This window comes from Bactrocera tryoni, chromosome 2 (genome assembly GCF_016617805.1).
Source record: "Bactrocera tryoni isolate S06 chromosome 2, CSIRO_BtryS06_freeze2, whole genome shotgun sequence".
Classification (NCBI taxonomy): domain Eukaryota; kingdom Metazoa; phylum Arthropoda; class Insecta; order Diptera; family Tephritidae; genus Bactrocera; species Bactrocera tryoni.
Window position 1 is genome coordinate 44,245,375 of NC_052500.1, and position 27,612 is coordinate 44,272,986.

Sequence of the window (27,612 nt, forward strand, 5' to 3'; positions counted from 1 at the left end):
TCAGTTGGTACAACTCATACAACTGCCCCATATACTTAACAATCAGTTGTACAATTCGATGAAATTGGTACAATAATTGGTGCGTATATGCCTTCAATAAGAACGCAATATCGCACTTAAAAAGTGGCCAGTCTTGATTTGAATCCAATGGAGAACCTTTGGGGGTACATATAATTAAAAATTTGGAGACAAAAAGCCCAAAAATAACTTTATTGGGCTCTATAATGGAAGGCATACACGCACCAATTATTGTACCAATTTCATCGAATTGTACAACTGATTGTTAAGTATATGGGGCAGTTGTATGAGTTGTACCAACTGATTGGATGAAAATCAAAATTTTTTGATCTTTTGTCAAGTTGGTTGTGTTAGTTGGATCGTGTTTGGGTTGGTCGTGCGATTTCAAACGATTTCGCCATTTTATTTCGGCTGTCAAAGAGAGCGCGTCATATATAATAAATAAAGCAACAACTTCCGAACTCATGTTTAAGCAACGAAGTGAATATTCAAAATGAAGTTGGCCTCAAAAATTGTATTAAAAGTTGTGTCGTATGTAGCGACAAGGGCAATTTCTAGCCCAACTCAATCAACCAACTAATTGTTGCGTGTATGCCTTCCATAAGGTTAAAATTGGGCAATCAAGAAGCTTGCGAAGATTTTGATCATGCGAAATAGCAAAATTGAGTGAACTCGATGTGAAATCTTAATTTGCTCTGTAATGGATTGGAATTCTTATAGGATACTCCATACGAATTGTACTTGAATAAGTACACAGCTCAATGGCATTTCTAAGAGCAATTTAAAGCTGGCTGAAAAATAAGAATTTCAACTATAGATCTGTGTGGATTTGAATGATATACAATCAAAAAGGTATTAACTTGATATCCATAAGGTGTAATGTGATTACAACTGAAGAAATTATCGTCGCTTAAAACTGCATTTAGGAGATTTTTGACATCGTCGCCAAATTTGCTTCGAGTTTTATGTTCTAAAAAAAAAAAATATATATATATATTAGTCATTTCACAAATAAAATTAAATAAAATGTAAATACATATATATTATATAAAATGTATATCTTTATGATGATACGGAACGCTTTATTCTCAATCTGCTCGGAAAAAAACCCCTACATATGTATATAGCGTTCCGTATCATCATTTTATTGTAAAAGCAATGGTATGTGCCACTTGCTTACTAAAAAACTCTCCTATAGGGCACCTTAGTGTGACGTTAAAATAAAATTGAGACCGAGACGGGATACCATTCATATTTAATAAGATATTTATTTTCGAACATAATGACCAATATAAATGGTATAAACTTTATTATTAATTATTGGATCAAAAGAAAGGCATGAGCTGATTGCAATTAATTTCAGCATTAGGCAAGGTTTGGCTCTATGGCTGATCAGAACCGAAGATGTTGTTTAAACCCCTCAATTTCATGGTGTTCAAAGTTAACTTACACCCGCGATTAAGATTGCAAATAAAAATGCGCGGGTAATTTGGTGTACAATTACTTTAATTTTTTGTATATTTGAAATGCAATCAATATTTAAATATGTACATATAGATATACATATGGATTCCGAACGGTGTTGTGTTCAATTACGCAGCGACAAATTGTTGTTGGGTTGAGATAAGATGCTGCTCGCAGGAACTGGGTTGGCGCGAAGTTGTGTCTAGTTATCGCGGGAAGAAAATCTAATCGAATGGTGTTCATGCGGCGTAGTGCAGAACGGAAAGTATCTAAAATGAATATAATATAAGCGATCATTCAATTCCTTTTTGTTATGTTGATGATGTACGATGCCGTCTTGTGATGACCGCTTGCTGAGTGTGGTGGTGTTCTTAGATGTGGTGTGTTGTCCTAGGGTGCGCCTGTTTTCCCCAGGTCGAGTGGTGTACACATGTATGGAGATGCTTAGGTTATTTAAACATCCTGGCCCCCCTAGGAAAATGTGTTGCCTTGTATTACGTATAAGTAACCTCATTATGTATGAACGAGTCATATTGAAATACCCTTTATACGAATTTAATGACTTCACGACTTGTATATTATGCTCTTATGCTGTTCAATGAGAGGGATCTTGCGAAACCCAACGCGGTATTTGTATCTGCGAAATTTCAGCTCGGTTTCATTTGTTCGTCCCATAAATCTTTCGTCAAGAGTCATAAGTGGTGAAGGCCATTCTGGGGGGTCGAAAAGTAACATATATTTGAATTTTTATTATTGGAATTGTCAGACTGGATTCTGGATTTGTTTTTTGCCAATGTGTGGGGTGTTAGATAATTGTGGCTCTAAAGGTAGTTGTACGACGTACTGACCATTATTTGATCGCGTAGTTATGGGGGAAGTTTGCTTTACTTTTGAAATTTCCTTAATTGTGTATTAAGGTATTTGTTTGTATTATACTCAATTTGGGTTGAAATGGTGGTAACTAGTTCTGTAACTAGTCCGCTTTGTGTTTCGCTGTGCAGCGGTTGAGATTTTTGTGCCTTTGAGCAACATGGTGTCTCTTTGCAATTTTTCGAATTTTGTGTTTCGGGATTTGCTTTTGCAATGAAACCCGTGGTTATTTTTGTATAAGGAGTGGGGCACTTTTTTCATGATGAGAGTTTGTGGGAATATTTTGTGCCGATAGAACCGACAAACAATTTGAGACAGTGGATTCTAGTTTGATGAATTCTACACTTGTTTCTTTCTTAATTTTTGGCAAGTTCATTAGTGTTGTTACTTGTTTATCAATCAGTATTCTTTCATTTTCATATCTAGCTTTTAGAGCTTCCCAAGCCATATTGAAATTGTCGTCATTAAGAGCGAACTGTTTTACTATTACGCCTGCTTGACCTTTAGTCTTGTATCGGAGATGATACAATTTTTGTGCTTTTGTTAGTTCTGGATGGTTGATGTAAATGGCTGTAAACATGTCTCGGAAGGACGGCCATTCTTCATAACCTCCATAAAATGTTTCTGTGTCACATACGGGCACCTCGAGGTGGATGCCTGAACTTGCCGTTTGACTGTCTTCTTGTGATAGCTCTACTCTCGGATGTGGAGTAGGTGCAATTGCTTTTATTAGCTTTAATTGATCGGAGATCATAGCTTTTGTTTCTTCGTACTGGTCTAAGCAGTTTTCGTACATTGCATTAGTTGAGGATTTAAAATTTTTAGGTTGATCTGAATTGTCAGAATCTACTATGGCGTCATGAGCCGCTTGGAGGCGAGTCCAAAAATTTGTAACATTTTGGTTTTTATTTCTAATAACGATTCCGAGTTTTCGTGAATCGGTGAAGAGGCAAATATAGTGCATCATGTTAAACTGTCACTTTCTGAAAAAAATGTAGCAACCTGTTTTAGGCATGTAGCTCCTGCAGGTGCATTTTGATTTTTGTCGTTTTAACCAATTTGGTTTTATTTTAAAATACAATATCTGTAAAAATTATAAATTTTTTTTTATCTCAGTGTGACTGATTTGTATAAGGTAATAGGATATTGCTTGAAACCGAATACGCTTTTAGGTAAATATATTTTGAATTTTGATTTAGGTTGCTAAAAAACGGGTATGTTATACAGTGTTATTATTACCGTTTCTGTTTTGCAAATAATAATATTTAAACTTACATATATTTATTTTATTTTAGTTTTAAGTTTGAAAATTTGTTTAGTTTTCTTATTTATTATGTAGATTATTTATTTTTATTAAATCCGTACTTTTAATTTATTAACACTTTTTACGTCCTTATGTTAGTATTTAGGTACACCTTAATACATGGACTTGTATGTATATACGTACTAGCTTTTTACCCGCGGCTTCGCCCGCAGTGGAGCCATTAAATAAGTATGAGAGATAAAGGGTAACAAAATTTTATTGCTTGGCTGAGATCAACAATTTTTAAAAATTACTACAGACAATGAAGTTTCAACACCTTAAAATATGAGTATTGAAATGCAACACAAATGTTAAAATATATTTCACCGTAACAAAAATAAATAATTCTGAATTCTAACAATTTAAAAAAAAAATAAAACACGAAGTATTAATCTAGGATATTTTTGTAGACAATGTTATAAGTTTTCCCGTCGGGTGCAAATATGTGTAAATTCTGGGCATTAGATACACGTGAACAGGCTACATAAAGTTGACCATGAGAGAAGCATGGGTTTCCTAAATGCACTCCTGCTAGCTGTAATGTTTGTCCTTGTGCCTTGTTTATAGTAACAGCAAAGCTAAGCTTGACGGGAAACTGAACCCTTTTAAATTGGAATGGAAGGTCAGTGGGAATAATTGGTATCCGAGGTATAATAACACTATTTCCCTTACCGACACCTGTTAGAAGAGTAGCACCAAGTATGTTCTGTCCCAATTTTGTTATCCGAAGCTTTGTTCCATTAAATAGCCGAGGAGCATATAGATTTCGCATAAGCATTACTGGTACATTTAGTTTCAATTGAAGTTGTGACGGTACACCCAATAATTCAAGTGAATTTAAAAACTCCACAGGATATGAAGTACTTAGTTCCGTATCTATAATTGCATCCATTGAAAAATATTCCTTCATTTCTCCTTGAACCTCGTTTAAAATGTCAGTGTTGATCCTATTAACAATTTCATTTTTTGGTGCTAATATTGCTCTTGCACACAACCACTGATCACTACACAAATTTTGTTGCAATTCCGGAAAAACATTAGCAATGGCTATATATTACTGTCAGGAGAATTTTGTAATTTAGTAGAAAGTATCCACATCACTTTCTACTAAATTACAAAATTCTCTTGACATTAATATATAGCCTTCAACGTCAACATCTAAACAACCATCACCAATTTTTAACAACATTTCTGCGTAAAGTCCTGACTTTGAGTAAGATTTATAATAATAAAGTGACTGCTGGCAACAAAAATTACTGATTACCTCAAAAATTTGAATGTTTTATACTGCATGTAACGACAGAAGAAAATAATAATAAATTTAAAAAAATTACAAACATTTGAAACTATGTACATACATATATTCAATTGAATTAGATATTGTCGTCACCGCCGGTAACACAGTGGGACGGTATTAATGTAATGCTAGATGGCGTTGAAGTAGCTAAATTTGACGATTTTTTGACAAACACTTTTTTTATCTTTCTGAATATTTTCTTTTTTTTTAATATAAAGTACCCTATTTTACTTCTAATACCTTCAGGAGTATATGTACAAAGTTTCATGATGATCGGTTGAGTCGTTTTTGCGTGAAAGCGTAACAAACAAACTTACATTCGCATTTATATTAGTAAGATGTACTTGTGTTTCGTGCAATTGAGACCTGGTTGAAGAGATATGTGCTTTTTCCATTAGTATGCTTAAATTGTTTGTGTGATTTTATGATTCTGCTCATGATCTTAAGCAATCGAGAGTTCGTTAGTGAGATCAATTCGCTTTTGGTACGCAATCTTGCTTGTTTTTGTTTGCCGAAGAACAAGAGTATTGCCGAATAATTGCCAATATGGACTTGGAATATGTGTATATACAAATGTGTTAATACATACGCATTTTGTATAGTTCTTACGAATTATGTATATTTTGTTGTACTTTTTTTTTGATTAACATATATGTATCTATGTGAATGTTATTATATTTTTCCGAAAAGACAGAAAATTTAAAACTTCTTCTTAATTGGCGTAGTCACCGCTTACGCGATTATAGCCGAGTTAACAACAGCGCGACAGTCGTTTCTTCTTTTCGCTACGTGGCGCCAATTGGATATTCCAAGCGAAGCCAGGTCCTTCTTCACTTGGTTCTTCCAACGGAGTGGAGGTCTTCCTCTTCCTCTGCTTCCCCCGGCGGGTACTGCGTCGAAACATTCAGAGCTGGAGTGTTTTCGTCCATCCGGACAACATGACCTAGCCAGCGTAGCCGCTGTCTTTTAATTCGCTGAACTATGTCAATGTCGTCGTATATCTCGTACCGCTCATCGTTCCATCGAATGCGATATTCGCCGCGGGCAATGCGCAAAGGACCATAAATCTTTCGCAGAATTTTTCTCTCGAAAACTCGTAACGTCGACTCATCGCACCATATAGCAGGACGGGAATTATGAGCGACTTATAGAGTTTAGCTTTTCTTCGTCGAGAGAGGACTTCACTTTTCAATTTCCTACTCAGTCCGAAGTAGCACCTGTTGGCAAGAGCAATCCTGCGTTGGTGGTGTTAATGCTGGTTCCTAAATAGACGAAATTATCTACAACTTCAAAGTTATGACTGTCAACAGTGACGTGAGAGCCAAGTCGCGAGTGCGACGACTGTTTGTTTGATGACAGGAGATATTTCGTTTTGCCCTCGTTCACTGCCAGACCCATTTTCTGTGCTTCCTTGTCCAGCCTGGAGAAAGCAGAACCATGGCGCGGGTGTTGAGGCCGATGATATCAATATCGTCGGCATACGCCAGCAGCTGTACACTCTTATAGAAGATGGTACCTTCTCTGTTTAGTTCTGCAGCTCGAAATATTTTCTCCAGAAGCAAGTTGAAGAAGTCGCACGATAGGGAGTCGCCTTGTCTGAAACCTCGTTTGGTATCGAACAGAGGTCCTTCCCGATCCTGACGGAGCTTGTCGTGTTGCTCAACGTCAGTTTACACAGGCGTATTAGTTTTGCGGGGATACCAAATTCAGACACCACGAAGAGGTGGTGTGTGTCGATTCTCCTTTCACGGGTCTTTTCCAAGATTTGGCGCATGGTGAATATCTGGTCGGTTGTTAATTTTCCAGGTCTGAAGCCACACTGATAAGGTCCTATCAGTTTGTTGACGGTGGGCTTTAACCTTTCACACAATACGCTCGATAGAACCTTATATGCGATGTTGAGGAGGCTAACCCCACTCTAGTTGGCGCAGATTGTGGGGTCTCCTTTTTTATGGATCGGGCATAGCACACTTAAATTCCAATCGTTGGGCATGCTTTCGTCCGACTATATTTTACAAAGAAGCTGATGCATGCTCCTTATCAGTTCTTCGCCGCCGTGTTTGAATAGCCCCTGCCGCTTTGTTGTTCTTGGCGCGGACAATTGCTATTCGAACTTCTTCATGGTCGGGTAATGTAACGTCTGCTTCATTGTCATCGATTGGGGAATCGTGTTCTCTTTCTCCTGGTGTTGTGCGTTCACTGCCATTCAGCAGGCTGGAGAAGTGTTCCCTCCATAATTTAACTATGCTCTGGGCATCAGTGACTAGATCACCTTTGGGGGTTCTACAAGAGTGTGCTCCGGTCTTGAAACCTTCTGTAAGCCGCCGAATTTTTTCGTAGAATTTTCGAGCATTACCCCTGTCGGCCAGCTTATCAAGCTCTTCGTACTCACGCATTTCGGCCTCTTTCTTCTTCTGTATGCAAATGCGTCTCGCTTCCCTCTTCAACTCTCGGTATCTATCCCATCCCGCTTGTGTAGTGGTCGATCGTAACGTTGCGAGTTAGGCAGCCTGTTTTCTCTCCGCTGCGACCCGGCACTCCTCGCCGTACCAGCTGTTCTTTTGCACTTTCCGAAAACCAATGGTTTCGGTTGCAGCTGCAGGTAAGGAATTTGAAATGCCGTCCCACAGTTCCCTTATACCGAGTTGTTGACGAGTCCTCTCAGAGAGCAGGAGTGCAAGCCGAGTAGAAAATCGTTCGGCTGTCTGTTGTGATTGCAGCTTCTCGACGTCGAACCTTTCTTGTGTTTGTTGGCGTGCGTTTTTTGCTACACAGAGGCGGGTGCGAATCTTGGCTGCAACGAGATAGTGGTCCGAGTCGATGTTAGGACCTCGGAGCGCACGCACATCTAAAACACTGGAGACATGTCTCCGTCTATCACAGCATGATCGATCTGGTTGGTAGTTTTTCGATCCGGAGACAGCCAGGTAGCTTGATGAATCTTCTTATGCTGGAATCTAGTACTACAGATAACCATAATTCGGGCCCCGTCGAAGTCAATCAGCCTCAACCCATTTGGGGATGTTTCGTCGTGGAGGCTGAATTTACCGACCGTAGTGCCAAATATACCTTCTTTGCCCACCCTGGCGTTAAAGTCGCCAAACACGATTTTGACATCGTGGCGGGGGCAGCTCTCATAAGCGCGCTCATAGAAGGCATCTTTGGTCACATCGTCCTTCTCTTCCGTCGAGGCGTGGGCGCAAATCAGCGATATGTTGAAGAACCTCGCTTTGATGCGGATTGTGGCTAGACGTTCATTCACCGGAGTGAATGATAGTACTCGGCGACGGAATCTCTCTCCCACCACGAATCCCACACCTTGCGCTCCTTTATATGGCCACTGTGGTAAATGTCACAAGGACCTACTCGTCTCTGTCCTTGTCCCGTCCATCGCATTTCTTGGACGGCGGTGATGTCAGCCTTTATTTTTGCGAGGACATCAACCAGCTGGGCAGCGGCACCTTCCCAATTAAGGGTCCGGACATTCCAGGTGCATGCCCTCAAATCGTAGTCCTTATTTCGTTTGCCATGGTCGTCATCAAAAGGAGGGTCTCTCATCCGAGGCTGTGTTTTCTTTTTCATTGGGGGGGTTTTTTACGTGGTGGGTCCCAAACCCAGCGCACAACCCTATGCAGGGGATGGTTCGCCTTCTCACATTAGCTCGCCTTCGAACGGATGTTCTTAGGCTACCCAGAGGATACTTGGTCAAAGACCGGAAGTAGTGAGCTGTTCGGGCCATGTGTAAAAGAATCGTTTCTGGCCACTCCCAAGTGAATGGCGATCAGAGAACTTTCCTCACTTGCGTGAACTTCTACACATGATTCCATCTAATTGAAAACGGGATTGAAAAAAGGTATTTTCTCTTATATAAATATGCACTTTTACATAGTATCTATTAGAACCGCCTTCTAATATGTATAATAGATATATTTAAGTCCTCCTGATTAAAAAATATGTAAGGTAATAGGTACCGCAAACGCTTAGTTTATGAGATATTCGACTTTAAAGTTCAAAAACTCACAAAATTCGAACATTTCAACAAGCTATTTTACTATATTTAACCCACTTTTCACTTCAAAGTCATTTAATTAAACTGTAAACATTTAAACAAATTCATAATTTACACTTTTGCAGGTTTTATAAGCAAAAAATCTATATTTAAAAAATCACGTTTTACACTCGTATTGAGCATCATTTATGTGCTAACAATTATGAGGAAATGGAGCGCTGCCATATGATAATAAGCAAATATGAGCAATTTGCTGAATTTCTCTATTTCGATATAATTCCTCTTTCTTTATTTAGCAATCTTAGTTCTATCAACAGGTGCTACTTCGGGCTAGTAGGCAATTGAGAAGCAAAGTCCTCTCTCTATGAACAAAAACCAAACTCTATAAGTCACTCATAATTCCCGTCCTGCTGTAAGGTGCAGAGGCCTGGACGATGACAACAAGTGATGAGTCGATGTTGCGAGTTTTCGAGAGAAAAGTTCTGCGAAAGATTTATGGTCCTTTGCGCGTTGGCCACGGCGAATACCGCATTCGATGGAACGATGAGCTGTACGAGATATACGACGACATTGACATAGTTCAGCGAATTAAAAGACAGCGGCTACGCTGGCTAGGTCATGTTGTCTGAATGGACGAAAACACTCCAGCTCTGAAAGTATTCGACGCTGTACCCGCCGGGGGAAGCAGAAGAAGAGGAAGACCTCCACTCAGTTGGAAGAACCAGGTGGAGAAGGACCAGGACGAAAAGAAGAAACGACTGGCGCGCTGTTGTTAACTCGGCTATAATCGCGTAAAAGGTGTCTACGCCAATTAAGATGTTTGTGCTATCGATACGAAAATGAACTTCGAACAAAGAGCCGACATTAAATTTTGTTTTATAATTGGTTAAACTTTTACCAAAACGTTTCAATTGGAGAGTGCACGAGTGGTTTCAACGTTTTCAAAGTGGTCGTGAGGACATAAATGGAAGAAATTGAACATCTCCAAAACATCGATTTATCGCATTTTGACTGAACATTTGGGCTTACGAAAGGTGTGGGCACGGTTTGTTCCGCACAAATTGAGTGACCACCAAAAATTACTCAGAATCCAACATTCGAAGGACAGATTGTGACAATAACCACTCCCCGTATTCACTTGATACGGCACCGTGCGTCTTCTTCTTTTTCGGAAAAATGCATTTGCCCGTGAAAGGAAAGCGTTATGCAGACGTAGAGGCCATTCAAAAGGCTTGTACCGGCATACTGGCGGTCATACCGACCAACGAGCTGAAACACTCGTTCGACATGGTTTTAGACCGTGCAAAAAGCTGTATTGAAGCAGAAGGAGACTATTTTGAATAAAATAAATTGATTTTGCCGAATCATTTTTTCTTTTTTTTCAAAGTCCTGTTTTCTTTCGCGCCCAATCAATTTGTTGGTATATATGTATGTATATTTTACTGCCGGGTTTCGCTCTCAGTGTTTTTTGTTTTCTCGCACGAAATTGTTTTGTGTATATGTATGTATGTCTATGCATATATTATGGGCGCCGCTCCACTTTTTTTGTTTTTGCCCACTGCGCTCTTTTGGTTTGTTTTATATGTATGTACACCCTGTCAAGGAAGTATCGGGAATTCTTTATTTCCCCCTCTTATCGCCCGCTTATATGGAAGACAGGTAAATTTCTTTTCCTAGGTTGGTACAATTGTCCTTAATTATGATGCCAAGAATTAGCGCAATCTGTCAACCAGTGTGTTTACAGCAGGGGTAATTTGTTGCAAAATTACTTTAATTTTTTGTATATTTAAAATACAATCAAATTTTAAATATGTACATATAGACATATACACGCAGCGACAAATTGTTGTTAGGTTGAGATAAAATGATGCTCGCAGGAACTGGATTGACACGAAGTTGTTTCTAGTTATCGTGGGACGAATATCCAATCGAATGGTGTTCACGCGGCGTAGTGCAGAACGAAAGGTATCAAAAACGAATGTAATGTGAGCGATCATCCAATTCCTTTTTGTTATGTTGATGCTGTACGATGTCGTCGTGTGGTGACTTCTTGCTGAGTGTTGTGGTGTTCTCAGATGTGGTGTGTTGTCTTAGCGTGCGCCTGTTTTTCCCAGGTAGACTGGTGTATACATGTATGGAGATGCTTAGGTATTTTAAACACTTGTAATGAGTGAGGTGTTCCTTAACTAGCCAAGAGCGCACATTTGATGATCTCAGGTTAACTATACTGTCGTAGAGGAGAAAGGACTACGGTTTCTTCGCTCTCTTTTCTTTTCATGAAATCACGTATACACGCGGTACTTAGGAGAAGTCATTTAGGACGACTTCTATATTATTTGAATAAGCAATCACCTTGCAATCTCGATCTTGTTGTAAGCACATCGTTGGCACATCACGAAAGAAGAAGTATTAATGGAAATATTCAAATGACTCATTATGAAAGTCTAAACCTTGAATCAGCGCGAATCTCGGCAAGAAACGTTCGAGAACCTGAAAACTGTTACTACTACTTCTTCTTAATTGGCGTAGACACCGCTTACGCGATTATAGCCGAGTTAACAACAGCGCGCCAATCGTTTCTTCTTTTCGCTACATGGCGCCAATTGGATATTCCAAGTGTAGCTAGGTCCTTCTTCACCTGGTCCTTCCAACGGAGTGGAGGTCTTCCTCTTCCTCTGCTTCCCCTGGCGGGTACAGCGTCGAATACTTTCAGAGCAGGAGTCTTTTCGTCCATTCGGACAACATGACCTAGCCAGCGTAGCCGCTGTTTTTTAATTCGCTGAACTATGTCAATGTCGTCGTATATCTCGTACAGCTCATCGTTCCATCGAATGCGATATTCGCCGTGGCCAACGCGCAAAGGACCATAAATCTTTGGCAGACCTTTTCTCTCGAAAACTCGCAACGTCGACTCATCAGTTGTTGACATCGTCCAAGCCTCTGCACCATATAGCAGGACGGGAATTATGAGCGACTTATAGAGTTTAGCTTTTGTTCGTCGAGAGAGGACTTCACTTTTCAATTGCCTACTCAGTCCGAAGTAGCACCTGTTGGCAAGAGCAATCCTGCGTTGGATTTCCAGGCTGACATTGTTGGTGGTGTTAATGCTGGTTCCTAAATAGACGAAATTATCTACAACTTCAAAGTTATGACTATCAACAGTGACGTGAGAGCCAAGTCGCGAGTGCGACGACTGTTTGTTTGATGACAGGAGATATTTCGTCTTGCCCACTGCCCACTGCCAGACCCATTTCTCTTTCTTGTCCAGTCTGGAGGAAGCAGAACTAACGGCGCGGGTGTTGAGGCCGATTATATCAATATCATCGGCATACGCCAGCAGCTGTACACTCTTATAAAAGATGGTACCTTCTCTGGTTAGTTCTGCAGCTCGAACTATTTTCTCCAGAAGCAAGTTGAAGAAGTCGCACGATAGGGAGTCGCCTTGTCTGAAACCTCGTTTGGTATCGAACGGCTCAGAGAGGTCCTTCCTGATTCTGACGGAGCTTTTGGTGTTACTCAACATCAGTTTACACAGCCGTATTAATTTTGCGGGGATACCAAATTCAGACATCGCGGCATAAAGGCAGCTCCTTTTCGTGCTGTCGAAAGCAGCTTTGAAATCGACGAAGAGGTGGTGTGTGTCGATTCTTCTTTCACGGGTCTTTTTCAAGATTTGGCGCATGGTGAATATCTGGTCGGTTGTTGATTTTCCAGGTCTAATGCCACACTGATAAGGTCCAAACAGTTTGTTGACGGTGGGCTTTAATCTTTCACACAATACGCTCGATAGAACCTCATCTGCGATGTGGAGGAGGCTAATCCCACGGTAGTTGGCGCAGATTGTGGGGTCTCCTTTTTTATGGATCGGACATAGCACACTTAAATTCCAATCGTTGGGCATGCTTTCGTCCGACCATATTTTACAAAGAAGCTGATGCATGCACCTTATCAGTTCGGCCCCGTTAAATCCGTCGGCCCCTGCCGCTTTGTTGTTCTTCAGGCGGGCAATTGCTATTCGAACTTCTTCATGGTCGGGTAATGGAACGTCTGCTCCATCGTCATCGATTGGGGAATCGGGTTCTCCTTCTCCTCCACAATCTAAGTATGCTCTGGGCATCGGTGACTAGATCACCTTTGAGGGTGCTAGAAGAGTATGCTCCGGTCTTGAAACCTTCTGTAAGCCGCCGAATTTTTTCGTAGAATTTTCGAGCATTACCCCTGTCGGCCAGCTTATCAAGCTCTTCGTACCCACGCATTGCGGCTTTCTTCTTTTTCTGTCTGCAAATGCGCCTCGCTTCCCTCTTCAACTCTCGGTATCTATCCCATCCCGCACGTGTTGTGGTCATGTCGCGAGGTAGGCAGCCTGTTTTCTCTCCGCTGCGAGATGGCACTCCTCGTCGTACCAGCTGTTCTTTTGCACTTTCCGAAAACCAATGGTTTCGGTTGCAGCTGTACGTACGGAGTTTGAAATGCCGTCCCACAGTTCCCTTATACCGAGTTGTTGACGAGTGCTCTCAGAGAGCAGGAGCGCAAGCCGAGTAGAAAATCGTTCGACGTTGAACCTTCCTTGTGTTTGTTGGCGTGCGTTTTTTGCTGCACAGAAGCGGGTGCGAATTTTAGCTGCAACAAGATAGTGGTCCGAGTCGATGTTAGGACCTCGGAGCGCACGCACATCTAAAACACTGGAGGGTCTTCCGTCTATCACAACATGATCGATCTGGTTGGTGGCTTTACGATCCGGAGACAGCCAGGTAGCTTGATGTATTTTCTTGTGCTGGAATCTAGTACCACAGATATCCATATTTCGGGCCCCGGTGAAGTCGATCAGCCTCAACCCATTTGGGGATGTTTCGTGGTGGAGGCTGAATTTACCGACCGTAGTGCCAAAGATACCTTCTTTGCCCACCCTGGCGTTAAAGTCGCCAAGCACGATTTTAAGATCGTGGCGGGGGCAGCTCTAATAAGTGCGCTCCAAGCGCTCATAGAACTCATCTTTGGTCACATCGTCCTTCTCTTCCGTCGGGGCGTGGGCGCAAATCAGCGATATGTTGAAGAACCTCGCTTTGATGCGCATTGGCTAGACGTTCATTCACCGGAGTGAAGGACCTACTCGTCTTTGTCCTTGTCCCGTCCATCGCATTTCTTGGACGGCGGTGATGTCAGCCTTTACTTTCACGAGGACATCAACCAGCTGGGCAGCGGCACCTTCCCAATTAAGGGACCTTACATTCGAGGTGCATGCCCTTAAATCGTAGTCCTTATTTCGTTTGCCGTGGTCGTCATCAAAAGGAGGGTCTCTCATCCGAGGCTGGTTTGTTACTATTCATTGAGGGTGTTTTTTTACGTGGCGGGTCCCAAGCCCAGCGCACAACCGTATGTAGGGGATATTTCGCCTTCTCACTTTAGCTCGCCTTCAAACGGATGTTCGTAGGCTACCCAGAGGATACTTGGTCAAAGACCGGAAGTCGTGAGTTCCTTGAGTCATATGTAAAAGAATCGTTTCTGGCCACTCCCAAGTGAATGGCGACCAGAGAACTTTCCTCACTTGCGTGAACTTCTACACACGACTCCATCGTCCTTACTGCAGTAGTAGTCTGCTAATCGAAAAAATCAAACATGAAGAATCGTGAGCATTTAAAACCCAACTCATTTCAGAGTGGAATAAAATTTCAACAACACAAAAGTGTGTGTATCTAGAAAATATTTGCAACACAAAAATTTATATATGTGAGTCAAAATTTCTCAAGTGTACCAACATTTTTTTGACGGTCGAGCTTTTAACGTTGAATAAACGTTTTTCAGTTCACAACAATAAATAAAAAATACAACTTGAACAATTTTCCAAAATTTCAATTATTTTTCAAGTTATTGTTATAAACTTTTTTTTGCATGAGCTTACAATTTATTTATTTTCTCAAGATGGATAACATCGATCTTGCTCATTTTTAAAACAGCTATCGTTAATGACTTTCTCTTCCTATTTCAATTTTTTATTGACAGGAAAAACGTTATTTAAAAAAGTTATAAACAATTGTTATAAACAAATTGAAATAATTTAAACTTCTCAATCGATTTACAATATTGCTTCAATTTAATATTGTTGTACATTTTATAACACGTTATTGACAAAAAGAAAAACATGAAAACTTGCAACGCAACCGAAGTTATATTGTTTTTGCTCCTGATGTGTAATGCGTGAAGCGCGTGTCACAAGCTTCGCGCGCGATGGCGGGTTTGCGAGGGCGCCGCGACATGTTTCGACACGAAGCGATTCACGCGTGCTCTGTTTTTTCTCGGTGTTTACGATTTGTCATTTGTTTAGTTGCATATAGAGAAGCAATAAGCGACGTTTTCTCGTGTTCTATTAAATTTATTCGCTATAATCCCTGGCAGTGAATTGCATGTAATAACGAGACTGAGTGTACGATTCAGCATGCCAAGAGTGAATTCTCGTTGCAATCCTCTCGGCAAGAAAGGCCACAAGTGTGTTATCAAGAATGTTGCTTTAGTGAGTTTAAATTGGAATGCGAAATTTTCCAATTTTGTAGGGCAGTACATGTGCAGATCATGTCAAACACAAATTAACAGAGCTTCTAGTGGGAATTTGCCACAAAGCTGCGCATTAACGAATGTAACAAAAGAAAATTCAACTGTCGTACTCGATGAATCGTCAGAAAGTGACTGCGAGGTTGCAAGTGTTTTCAAAAAAAGGCTTTATAAAAAATAATGTGGATTATATTATTGAAATAATCATATACACTTTATGTATATTTCAATATAAGCAATAAACAAGAACATGTGTCCGACTTATAACTCGTTTCCAAAGATTATTTTTCAGCGTAACATTGCGCTTACAAAGCTCGTGACACGCGCTTCAGGCATTACACATCAGGAGCAAAAACAATATAACTTCGGTTGCGTTGCAAGTTTTCATGTTTTTCTTTTTGTCAATAACGTGTTATAAAATGTACAACAATATTAAATTGAAGCAATATTGTAAATCGATTGAGAAGTTTAAATTATTTCAATTTGTTTATAACAATTGTTTATAACTTTTTTAAATAACGTTTTTCCTGTCAATAAAAAATTGAAATAGGAAGAGAAAGTCATTAACGATAGCTGTTTTAAAAATGAGCAAGATCGATGTTATCCATCCTGAGAAAATAAATAAATTGTAAACTCATGCAAAAAAAAGTTTATAACAATAACTTGAAAAATAATTGAAATTTTGGAAAATTGTTCAAGTTGTATTTTTTATTTATTGTTGTGAACTGAAAAACGTTTATTCAATGTTAAAAGCTCGACCGTCAAAAAAATGTTGGTACACTTGAGAAATTTTGACTCATGTACATATGTACATAATTTTGCAAGAAAATAGTATTAACTAAAAGCAGTCCTAGTGTAAAATTAATAACAGGCTTAAATGAGCATCAAATTTTAATTTGTTTTCTTATATTATCCTTCTTGATTCATAAACAATAAAGCGCATGGAAACTATTAGGATATTTATTGAAAAAATCTGAACTTACTTTTACTGAGTTGAGCTTCTAAGTAATTTTGTTGAAACCATGGTACATTCGCCTCCGGGTAATCCAGGCACACTGTCCGATTTAACTGCATTATTAAGTTAAGTACTCGTTCGGGATAAGTCGCCTGAAATATTTTACAAAGTTTTAAAAATAAACATTTCAGGAACAATTATATAAATTTATGTTAATTAAAAAAATATAAAGACAATACCTTGGAGTAACACACGTGAATCTCCTCTTCTATTCTTTGAATAAATTTAACACAAAAAACTTTGTCAATAAGATCTTCAGGCATCGATTTATAGTAGCATAGCGCCAAACATGCTTGCACAATCGACAAGCCACTCATATTTTCGAAGTCTCTACAAAACATTAAAATTCGAAATCGTTACATTAACATAAGTAAATATGTATGTATGTACCACTGATCCAACTTATTTCATTTTTCAGCAGTAATTTTATTATCGTATTAAGGATCACCTTTGCATATACATACAAATATCATCCATCTTTTGCAAAATTATCGTATATGCCATTTTTTTCGATATTGAGTATTATAATGATATTCCTTCTAGTTAGAAAGATATGACGAGTTACATTTTAGCATATGTGCCATAAATTTAAATTTTTACGAATCAAAAGCAAAAAGGGGATGATATATTCATACATATGTAATGAGAAAGCCATGAGATGCTCTTACTAAGGTATTCATTGAATTATATTATTGTAAACTATACAATACAGTGAAACTCTATTTATGAACAAGAACTTAAACATTAGGGTTTTCAAAGTTGTTAGTTGATAACAGTTAACATAATGAATGAAATAAGTAGTGAATGAGAAATGGGGAAACGCGAATAGAATCCTTTATTCTGACAGTATTATTAAAATACGTGGCAACAGGAGCATTTCTCTATCAAATTTCATGTTAAAACGGTTGTTTCAATAATATTTCTTGTGTTATTTTTGATTAACAAACTTGTGATCGTTGCGCTTATGCTTTTCTTTCGGCACAGATGCCGGGAGCTTATGAGCGAGTTAAGGAATGTATTCCTTATAATAGTAACGAACATCAAAACAACCTTTTGTTTCAGTAAACTGAATGCAGAAACAACCTTGAGTTCGAGCAATTGAAATGCACTATCACTACAACAAACAATCTTAAACAAACAAGTATCAAAAAAACATTGAGTTTGAATACCACAACAACCTTATCTTAAAACAAAGCAAGTGTGTCTAAGCAAAGAATATATATGTATGTAAACAAACCTAAACAAATAATATAATCTGTATCTTAACAAACTATCAACTAGTAATAAGTAAACATACTAGTTAGTATAAATAGAAGTAAGAAACATGTAATAAGTTAGTCTTAATAGTATAAATAAAGAGTACACATTTCGGTGCAGCTCAAAATATATTTTTTCGACACATTTTTACTTCATGTAAAAATTAACAGGGGGCTCATCAACCCCCCAAAAATTTATGACAAATTTATTTGTTATCCAAAAAGCGAGATTTTATTCCGAAAGGAATAAAGCAAAAAATTCCACAGGAAGTAGGACTTCCAGCACTAAATGCCTGAAAAAAGTGCAGAAACAAATGGCAATGGATATAAGTAAAAGTCCTGTAATAGCGGACAATACTTCCAGAATGAATCAATAGTACATCCTGAAAAAACGGACATCAGCGAATTCAGTAAGATTCACAACAGACCCTGGAACAGCGGACAGCGACGATTCCTGAAAAAGTAGAACAAGGAACAAAAGTATAAGTCCTGAAATAGTGGATAATACTTTCACCAAGATTCGCAATAGACCCTGAAACAGCGGACAACGTTGAATCCTGGAAAAGATAAAACAAAAATACCACATTCTCACCAAGACGAGACACCAGCATCACCACATACAAAATTAAAGCATGGGTAAGAATAAACAAATATCAACGAAGAAATCTTTGGAATCAATTTCAACAACGACAACCTCCATCAGTCCCAATGGACGTGGATCGACTTTGTCAAAGAAAAAATTCAGCAATTGTTAAATGACGGAATAACACAGCCAATAATTCCAAAAAAGGCAAGCCAAAAAAGGAAAATGGTTGTTGAATTCTAGAAAATTAACGCTAATTCCAAATGAACTAAAAGAAGACATCATAATATATAGAAACATAAAAAATTAATCAAACACATACGAAAAGTGAAAATTTCCACAAACACAGCCAATAATTCCAAAAAACGGCACCAAAAACAAGGAAGCCCAAAAGGAAAATGGTTGTTGAATTTTAGAAAATTTACGCTAATTAAAAACTAAATTATAAGGGAAAAGAAAGCATCATAAGAAACATGCAAAAATAATTATTTGCTATATAATATATAAAATACCGCTAGAGGGCTAGACAGCTGACGTGTTTATTTTTATCGCTCGTCAAAATACAAATAACAGTATTGTTTAATTAATTTAACATTGTTAATTTATAGTGTGCTAAGTGTTAAATTACCTTACAAGCCGCCAGTAATTCAATCAAATTATTAAATCGTAGTATTATTAACTAATCAATATGCCTCCTAAAAAACAAAACGTGACTGTACACACGTGCAGCGCCTGCTCTCTAAATATTAAGGAAAATCAAGCAAGTCTTATGTGTGCATCCGGTCGTGCATGGGTACATCTTAAATGCACCAGCTTGTCAACAAGAGAATTCAACGAGATCGCTCACATGACTAAAAAGAATGGGCCCACATGGAAATGTGATTCCTGCAAAAGTGAGGTTAGCATAATTATTCCTGAGGATGCAGTTGATACCTTGGACGATGACACGGTAACAATGAATAAAATTAATGTCTTGTTTGAAAAGAAACTTCAATCCCTTGCAGAGTCTCTTGCAGACAGCTTTGCAGCCAAATTTGATCGTTTCAAGACATCTATAGAAGGTAATGTGGCTAGCATCAGAGACGAAGTGAGTAAAATTGCTAAGCGAGAAACTCAAGTCTCATCCTGATTTGTCTGTATCCACTGAGGACATTATTGCTGAACTGGCTGAACGGAAAAAACGCCAATCAAATGTAATAGCCATGAATGTGGCTGAATCAATAAAAGTCGATGGCCAAGATCGTTTGAAGGAAGATAGAACAAAAGTCCTCGCAGCACTACCACCCAGTCTCGCTAGCAACACAATGAATTTTAGACTACGGCGACTTGGTCGTCCGTTAGCTGGCCGTACACGGCCGTTACTGATTGAAACATCATCACCAGATGATGCGTTAACTATTCTCAAATGGAAATCAACTGCTGAAGCAGAAGGACCTCACATTACCTTCAAGTCTGACTTAACACAAGCGCAACAACAACATCTTAAAAACCTACGAGCTGAACTTGACGCCATAATAAAGGGTGGTGATTTAACAAAAACCATTAAATATATCAATGGCATTCCTAAGATTGTTACTAAGAATTTTCGCCCGCTCACCAAGAAGAATCCATCCAACAGCGCTGATAATAAATTATCAGAACGTGAGGGGACTGAGAACAAAACTAAACAGGTTCCTAACATCGTCGTCAGCCAATAACACTGATGTATTTTGTATCACCGAGTCTTGGCTCCATCCAGCTATACTGGATGGTGAAATTATAGATAATACTTATTCAATTTACAGGAAAGATAGAAACCCTTCAACCAGTGGCTGTATACGTGGCGGAGGAGTATTTATAGCAATAAAACGCTCATTTCAATCTGAGCTCGTCACAACTCAAGTCGAGTCAGACCCAAATGAATTTTAGAAATTCGTCAGGAATAAAAGAAATGGCTGCGACATTCTCTCCACCTTATCGTGGAATAATCAATCAACTAACAATGGTGAGGAAGTCAAGACAGAGGTACATCAGCCAGGATTTGTCCAGGATATTCATCATGATCGCCTACACGCGACTTTAAATAACTTAGAGGTAACCACTGACAATGTCTTTAGAGCAATTTCATCATTAAATCCTAAAAAAGGTGCGGGACCTGATGGGATCCCCAATATTTTTCTCAAAAACTGTGCAGCAGGACTTTGTGAACCACTAACACACATCTTCAGCGTCTCACTACAACAGGGTGCCTTCCCTACAATATGGAAACTTTCATATGTTAGCCCGATACACAAAGATGGACTCAAATGAGAAGTCTCAAACTATAGACCAATATGTGTTCAGTCTGCGCTAGCAAAGTTATTTGAAAAACTAGTCTTACCTCAGCTGAGTTTATTCTTTACAGACATTATTACCAATAGACAACATGGATTTACTTCTGGGAGGTCGACATCATCAAATCTATTTACATATGTCAACTATGTACTTAATGAAATGAACAATGGGCACAGAGTACATGCTGTTTACACTGATTTTAGTAAGGCCTTTGACAGAGTTAATCACAGCATTTTGGTGAATAAACTAAATTCGCTCGGTGTACAAGGTAATGCCCTGAGGTAATGCTGCTGAGGCATTCAGCTCCTACATAACAGATAGACAGCTCCAAGTCAGAGTAGACGGTCACCTGTCTGCTAGTTATGATGTAAAAACAGGAGTACCACAAGGATCACATCTTGGACCTGTCCTGTTTAACATATTTATCAATGATATTGGTACGAACTTCAGCTCGGAGTACCTTCTTTACGCCGACGATTTGAAAATAAGCAGAGCAATAGTAAACGACTCAGATATCCAGGCACTTTAGCACGATATAGATCAGCTCTCTGCATGGTGTCTCAATAATAAATTAGATCTAAACATAAAGAAATGTACAGTGATCTCTTTCTCGCGTTCACATACCACGCACCCCACCAATTACATGCTGAACAACAAAGTAATCTCTGAAGTAAAGGACATAAAGGACCTGGGCATCACTATAGACAGCAAGCTGACATTTACGAAGCACATCAGTAAAATAACTTTACAAGCACACAAGATGTTGGGCTTCATTACCAGAACTTGCAGAGATTTTGCTGATCCTCGATCACTTCTCAATTTATAATACTCACTAGTCCAACCAATCCTGGAATACGGCTCAGTTGTTTGGTCTCCATATACAGATATTCTGATCAGTAGAGTTGAGAAAGTCCAGAGAAAAATGTGTAAGACATTAATTTATCATCGTGCCCAGCAAACGCGGAACATCTCTATGGAGGAAATCTGCTGTCAGTACAAAATTAATAGTCTTAAGTTAATTGCTGATCTGGCCTTTTTCTATAAAGTGGTGAATGGACTCATTGATGCACCTGAGATCAACAGTAGTTTCGAATTTGCACCCGTAAATTTAACACTAAGACGCAAACGTCTGCTTAAAATCACTAAATCCACTAAAAACTATGTTGTGAATGGACCGCTAAATCGCATTGAAGACCATGTCAACTCGCTACATAACCACCTGGATTTCTACGGAGGAACATATAGTAACTTCATCACAGCCACGAAGAACAAGCTACTCAACTATCATTGATTAATCAAACTTGAATTTTATAACTAATATTATTACCCTTGTCTTGTTGTATTTTCTCTTATATTAAATATTAAATATTAATTATTCAAATGTATATTGCCGAATGGCGTTGGTTTAATTAAATAAATAAATAAATATAAAAAGGTAAAAATTTTAAACACAAAAAATTAATCAAACACATACAATAATTAATTATTATAAGCCGACTTCAAGCCTAGATATTTTGGAGTTAAGGAATGTATTCCTTATAATAGTAACAAACATCAAAACAACCTTTTGCTTCAGTAAACAGAATGCAGAAACAACCTTGAGTTCGAACAATTGAAATGCACTATTACTACAACAAACAATCCTAAACAAACAAGTATCAAAACAACATTGAGTTTGAATACCACAACAACCTTATCTTAAAACAAGAAAAAACGTTAACTTCGGTTGCACCGAAGCTAAATACCCTTTACAGGTGCATTTCTGTTAGTAACTATGTGTTCAGTTTGTATTGCAGCTATATGCTATAGTTAACCGATCTGAACAATTTCTTCGGAGATTATATTGTTGTCTTAGAAAATAATATATACCAAATTTCGTGAATATATCTTGTCAAATGTGAAAGTTTTCCATACAAGCATTTGATTCCGATCGTTCAGTTTGTATGGCAGCTATATGTTATAGTGGTCCGATATCGACCGTTCCAACAAATGAGCAGCTTCTTGAAGAGAAAATGACGTTTGCAAAATTTCAAAACGATATCTTAAAAACTGAGGGACTAGTTTGTATATATACAGACAGACAGACGGACAGACGGACTTGGCTAAATCGACTCATCTCGACATACTGATCATTTATGTACATATATACTTTATAGGGTCTCCGACGATTCCTTCTGGGTGTTACAAACTTCGTGACAAACTTAATATACCCTGTTCAGGGTATAAAAACAACGCAAATGTATCTAAGCAAACAATATATGTATATGTATGTAAACAAACCTAAACAAATAATATAATCTGTATATTAACAAACTATCAACTAGTAATAAGTAAACATATTAGTTAGTATAAATAGAAGTATGAAACATGTAATAAGTTAGTCTTAATAATATAAATAAAGAGTACACATTTCGGTGCAGCTCAAAATATATTCTTTTAACTCAGTTTTACTTCTGGTAAAAATTAACTAGCGCACTAGCGCACGTTTTAAGAGCGGAAGGGGGACAAAATAATCAATATCTTTGGAATGGTATGAATGAACAAAATTTTTTTTGCAGATTATTAAAGGTGAATATTTTCCGCGTTACATAAAAAATTTGAAAATCAGAATGAAAGATTTCTCACTCAGGAAAAGACTTTTTCATTTCCCCCCACCAGCGGTAAGGTTTGACAAAATTTTTATTGAGTTTTAACAACTGAAGTGAATTCAACTAAACAATAAGTGAAAAAATGTTAAACTAAAGATTACGGGATGTCATTCCGGATACATACAAACATACGCTCAGGAAAGGATTCTCTCTGAATTTCAATTATATATCTCACACATTGACTTTTATCTCCGGTAAAGAGCCAACTATAAGCACTGGGTCCACATATTCTGTACATAGGGGCTTGATCAGTTTTGGTTCAATTTACGCAATTTTTAGTAATAATTGCATAATGCACTATTCGTGCAAAGTTTTATCCTGATATAATAATTCATTCTTGATTTGTATAAATGAAAGAGAAAGTTTCAAATGGAATTCAAAATTGTATTATATGGGAAGTAGGCGTGGCTGTGTCCGATTTTACTAATTTTCACACTGTAACATAAAAATATCCGTGGAACGTCACTTACCGAATTTGGTTGAACTCCATTGGACGGGTCAAGAGATATGTATTTTCTCTTAAAAGTGGGCGGTGCCACGCCCATCATCAAATTTTCACGCCTTTTATTTATTTTTAACATTACCGTTAAATGGGAAGGGAGGATGATAACCCCATCCGATTTCATTAATTTTCACACCGTTTTCAAGAGTTTTGAAGATATCTAGTTCCAATTTGGAGATAACATTTTTAACGTGATTCGCTATCGCGTTTTTTTGAAATCTTAAAATTTTTTCTACGAAACACGAAATTTTTTCTACGAAACACTGTCGAAAAAAGGTTAAAATTCGATACCTTTTGTTCAAACCGATGCCATTTTGTCAAATTTCAAAAATACAAAAAAAAAGCTTTCATAGCGCTATAGCGACTTTTCTACAATCTTTATGAAATTTTTGCTTTAGACCAAAATTGCGGTCGCAATCGTGGACATCGTACAGGACCTTTTTTTACGACACCCAATAAATAAACATAACAAAATCATTTTGTATTCGCCATGAATGTATTAGTTTATAAAAAAATCGGACTGATTAGTTAATTCCACTTCTCACGTCCAATATCTAATCATATGGTAATGTTTTGTTCAATATTCATCGAATGGCCAAAAGGCAGCCTTTAGGACCATCTCCAGGAATAAAGGAAAACCCGTGCAAATTTTCACGTCTTTCCATACTGTGGTTCGGGCGTAATGCGCGGACATACAAAAAAGGCGTTTTATTTTTATATATAAGATAAATCGTTTGAGTGTATAACTTTGCCGACACTGCTCTAGAGTATTGAAAATGAGTCTGTCCGTGCTCCATTTCAATAAGGTAAAACACGAAGTACGCAAACGTAAAATTTTTTTTTTTGGCAATAAGTCGGACATATAAAAAAACGGAGTAATAAATCTATAGTTTACACCAACAATTCAGTCGAATAATACATCTAGAAATTTCACCCTGAAAATATTTAAGCCTCTCTAGTCATAGCAAATTGCGAGAGTATAAAATGTTTTGTTACATCCGGACGTAGCCCTCCCTTACTTATTTAGTAGTGGTACGTACCGTTTTAAAATAAATGCAGCGTTATTAAGTACAGCTTCTGATTGTGGCATATAACCTAAATTATAAGCGCAATTTAAAACTTTCTCCACAGTTTCGCCAATTACGTATTTCTGATTAGTTTCAATGTATGTGAACATTGCTTCCATAGCAATAGGTACAATGCAGTTTGATATATTGAAATTGTAAGCCATTTCCCGAATTAAACGTGAATTAAGTTCACTATAATCAAGTTGATTATACCTGTTTAAGGCTTCTTGATAAATTGTTTTATTCTTCAAAGCTAAATAGAAAAATATAGAAAAAAATTATGTGCATCTCTATAGATATGTTACTTAAAAGAAACACAAACATTTTCTATATCCAAGTGTTCGCACTATGGTGTTTAAATCAAAAATCGACAAGTACTTGCTCTCCAAATGCCGTCCAATGCAATCGGTTAATACGCTATCTATAGTAGCTAGTTGCATACCCAATAACGAAGGAATCGTATTACGAAATCTAAAATATTTGATTGTATCGTTACTGGTATATAATTTAGTTCATATTTCGAAAACAGCTTACCGCAATTCCAAAGCAATATGAACCCCACGACTAAGAAGAAAACAATCTATAGTACTGAATTGACTAGACATGGATATAATCTTGGAAAGTACAACATTAGGAAACTTTTTCCATCCAAAAGGTGTATGACCATATGCTAATACAAAAGCTGCTAAACGCGCAAACTTTGATGGTAGTCGTCCAGATACATCATTTTCTATCAATTCCATAGCCAATTGAGAGAGCCTCCGTTCGAGAGGAATGAAGCGGTATGTTCCTCCCAAATTATTATTAAAATGCATATAACGATGACAGTGTCTTAGAAACCGAAGGTGTGTTTTCTCTTCATCATTCGAATTTAAGGATTTCAAAATATTCGCCCAATATGCATCACATATTTTCGAATCTGATATTTTTAAAGCACGAATTATTTGAAAATATTCGGTGGCTGGATATGTAGTTAGGCTTTTTTCGGAAGTAAAAAGCAAATTTTTAAAAATTTTAATGGTTGGCTCTCGCCAACGAGGTTCTATAAATGGTAAATAGGCGGCGAGAACATCGACCGTTTGGTGCCTTTGAAGTAAATTTTTCATCAATTTGCTAAATGGGTTAATTAGATCTGATGGTTCTAAATGGTAACTAAAAACTCTACTTATGGTTTTAAGATCAGTTTTATTAAGATTTGAAAAACTTGGATATAACAATAATAAAAGCTGTCGTATAATTTGACCATTTTTTTGTGACCATATTGAAATATTTAATAAATGTAGTAGTTTTATTGTCGTTCTAGGAGTTTTTGCGTTAATAACACCATTTCTAATTAAAAGATCTAATTTTATTTTAAATGTTTCCAAAATATCAGTCGAAATTAATGGTTGTAGGTTTATTATGCATATTGAAAGAAGACGCAAGTCTTCTTCGTTATCACAATGTTCAATATGGGACATTATATGTGGAATAAAGGCACTACAAACTGTAGGAACATGAAAATCATCGCCAGTGTTAATACCAACAGCTAATCGAGATAATGCAGCTAACGCAATTGGTTTATCTGGTGACGAAATAAAGACCTTCTTTAGTGCACACAGGAGCAACTGCTGCATAACGAAATTAGTGTTAGGGACACTAAATTTTCGGAGGCAAAGATAACAACAACTTTGTTCTGTAATATTTAATGAATTTACTTGGGGTTCCAAAACCCTTAAAATTACTTTTAACAATTCTTCTGTAACTAAGCAATCCTTACGTTCCTGTAAAATATCTTTCAGAACCAATATTGACTGAACAATATGGTTACGTTTAAATACCTCATGGTATTCTTTTATGAACTGCAATAGCTGTAAAAATTTTAATACATTATTTTTTGGTAATTAATTTCTACAAAAATACCAACTTGGGTTGTATCCTTACAAGCATTAAGCTTTGCTATTATTTCATCCTTGTTTTCATCATATAACAGCGATTTAAATTTAAAAGTTGATGCTTCTGTTTCATTAAGTGCGAAGGGGTCGTTGGTATTTTTTACTGGCACAGGATCACTATGGATTTTAATTTTAGTCATTTGTTTAGATACATTTTTATCTGATGAAATATAGCTATGAATAAACCGTCCATTCAAATATTTACTGTAGCCAATTTTTTGGTATGAAAATATGTGAAGTTTTACACTGTGTACATTAGGAATACACTTTTGATAAACTCGAATAGCAAATGTAAAATTTTGGTTTGTAATAATATTTAATAACATAATTATTGTTTTCCAAACATCTAAATAATAAAAACTTATTGGCAGATAAAGGAGCTGTGAAACAATCGATGGCAAAATCGAATGTATAGAGTTTAATTTTCGTCTCACTATCGATAGTTTATTTTGACTATTGATGTGCTGAACAAATATATTAAAATACACACGTTCTTAATACACACGTCTGAATAATTGTGTCCGTAAGAACGTGTGTATTTTAATATTTGTCAGATGTCGCTTGAAGTCTATCGCTCTCTATGTGTTCAGCACATGATGGTTGATGCCTTAACTAGACTTATGGATAGAACACATAGATCTGTCAAAAATTAAAATAAACAGGTTCTTATGGGAAAAGTTATTTAGACGACTTCACGGCAGCAGTCTTGCAGTCGTCGCTCATAACCATATGCAAAAATAATGTTGCTAACACTTATTTTTTTATATATACACTCTAAATATATGTA

At 37.5% G+C, this 27,612-nt stretch overlaps 1 protein-coding gene across 7 annotated transcripts in view; it reads right to left on the reverse strand.

Annotated features, from left to right (window-relative positions):
• LOC120767308 (FAST kinase domain-containing protein 1, mitochondrial) overlaps positions 1-27,247 on the reverse strand; it is a 28,551-nt gene extending 1,304 nt beyond the window's left edge. Inside the window, exons 1-8 of one of the 7 annotated variants that reach the window (XM_040093226.1) lie at positions 26,798-26,830; positions 26,712-26,741; positions 25,426-25,869; positions 25,214-25,362; positions 24,865-25,144; positions 16,702-16,852; positions 16,491-16,614; positions 879-988 (exon numbers count right to left, since the gene is read on the reverse strand). In XM_040093226.1, coding sequence (XP_039949160.1) covers positions 879-988; positions 16,491-16,614; positions 16,702-16,852; positions 24,865-25,144; positions 25,214-25,362; positions 25,426-25,869; positions 26,712-26,716 — 1,263 coding nt within the window. In that variant the 5' untranslated portion in view covers positions 26,717-26,741; positions 26,798-26,830. Of the gene's footprint in view, positions 1-878; positions 989-16,490; positions 16,615-16,701; positions 16,853-24,864; positions 25,145-25,213; positions 25,363-25,425; positions 26,742-26,797 lie in introns of those variants that run through there. The other 6 variants (XM_040093224.1, XM_040093227.1, XM_040093229.1 and 3 more) reach the window with 6 other exon arrangements.
• Positions 27,248-27,612: the final 365 nt, after the last annotated feature.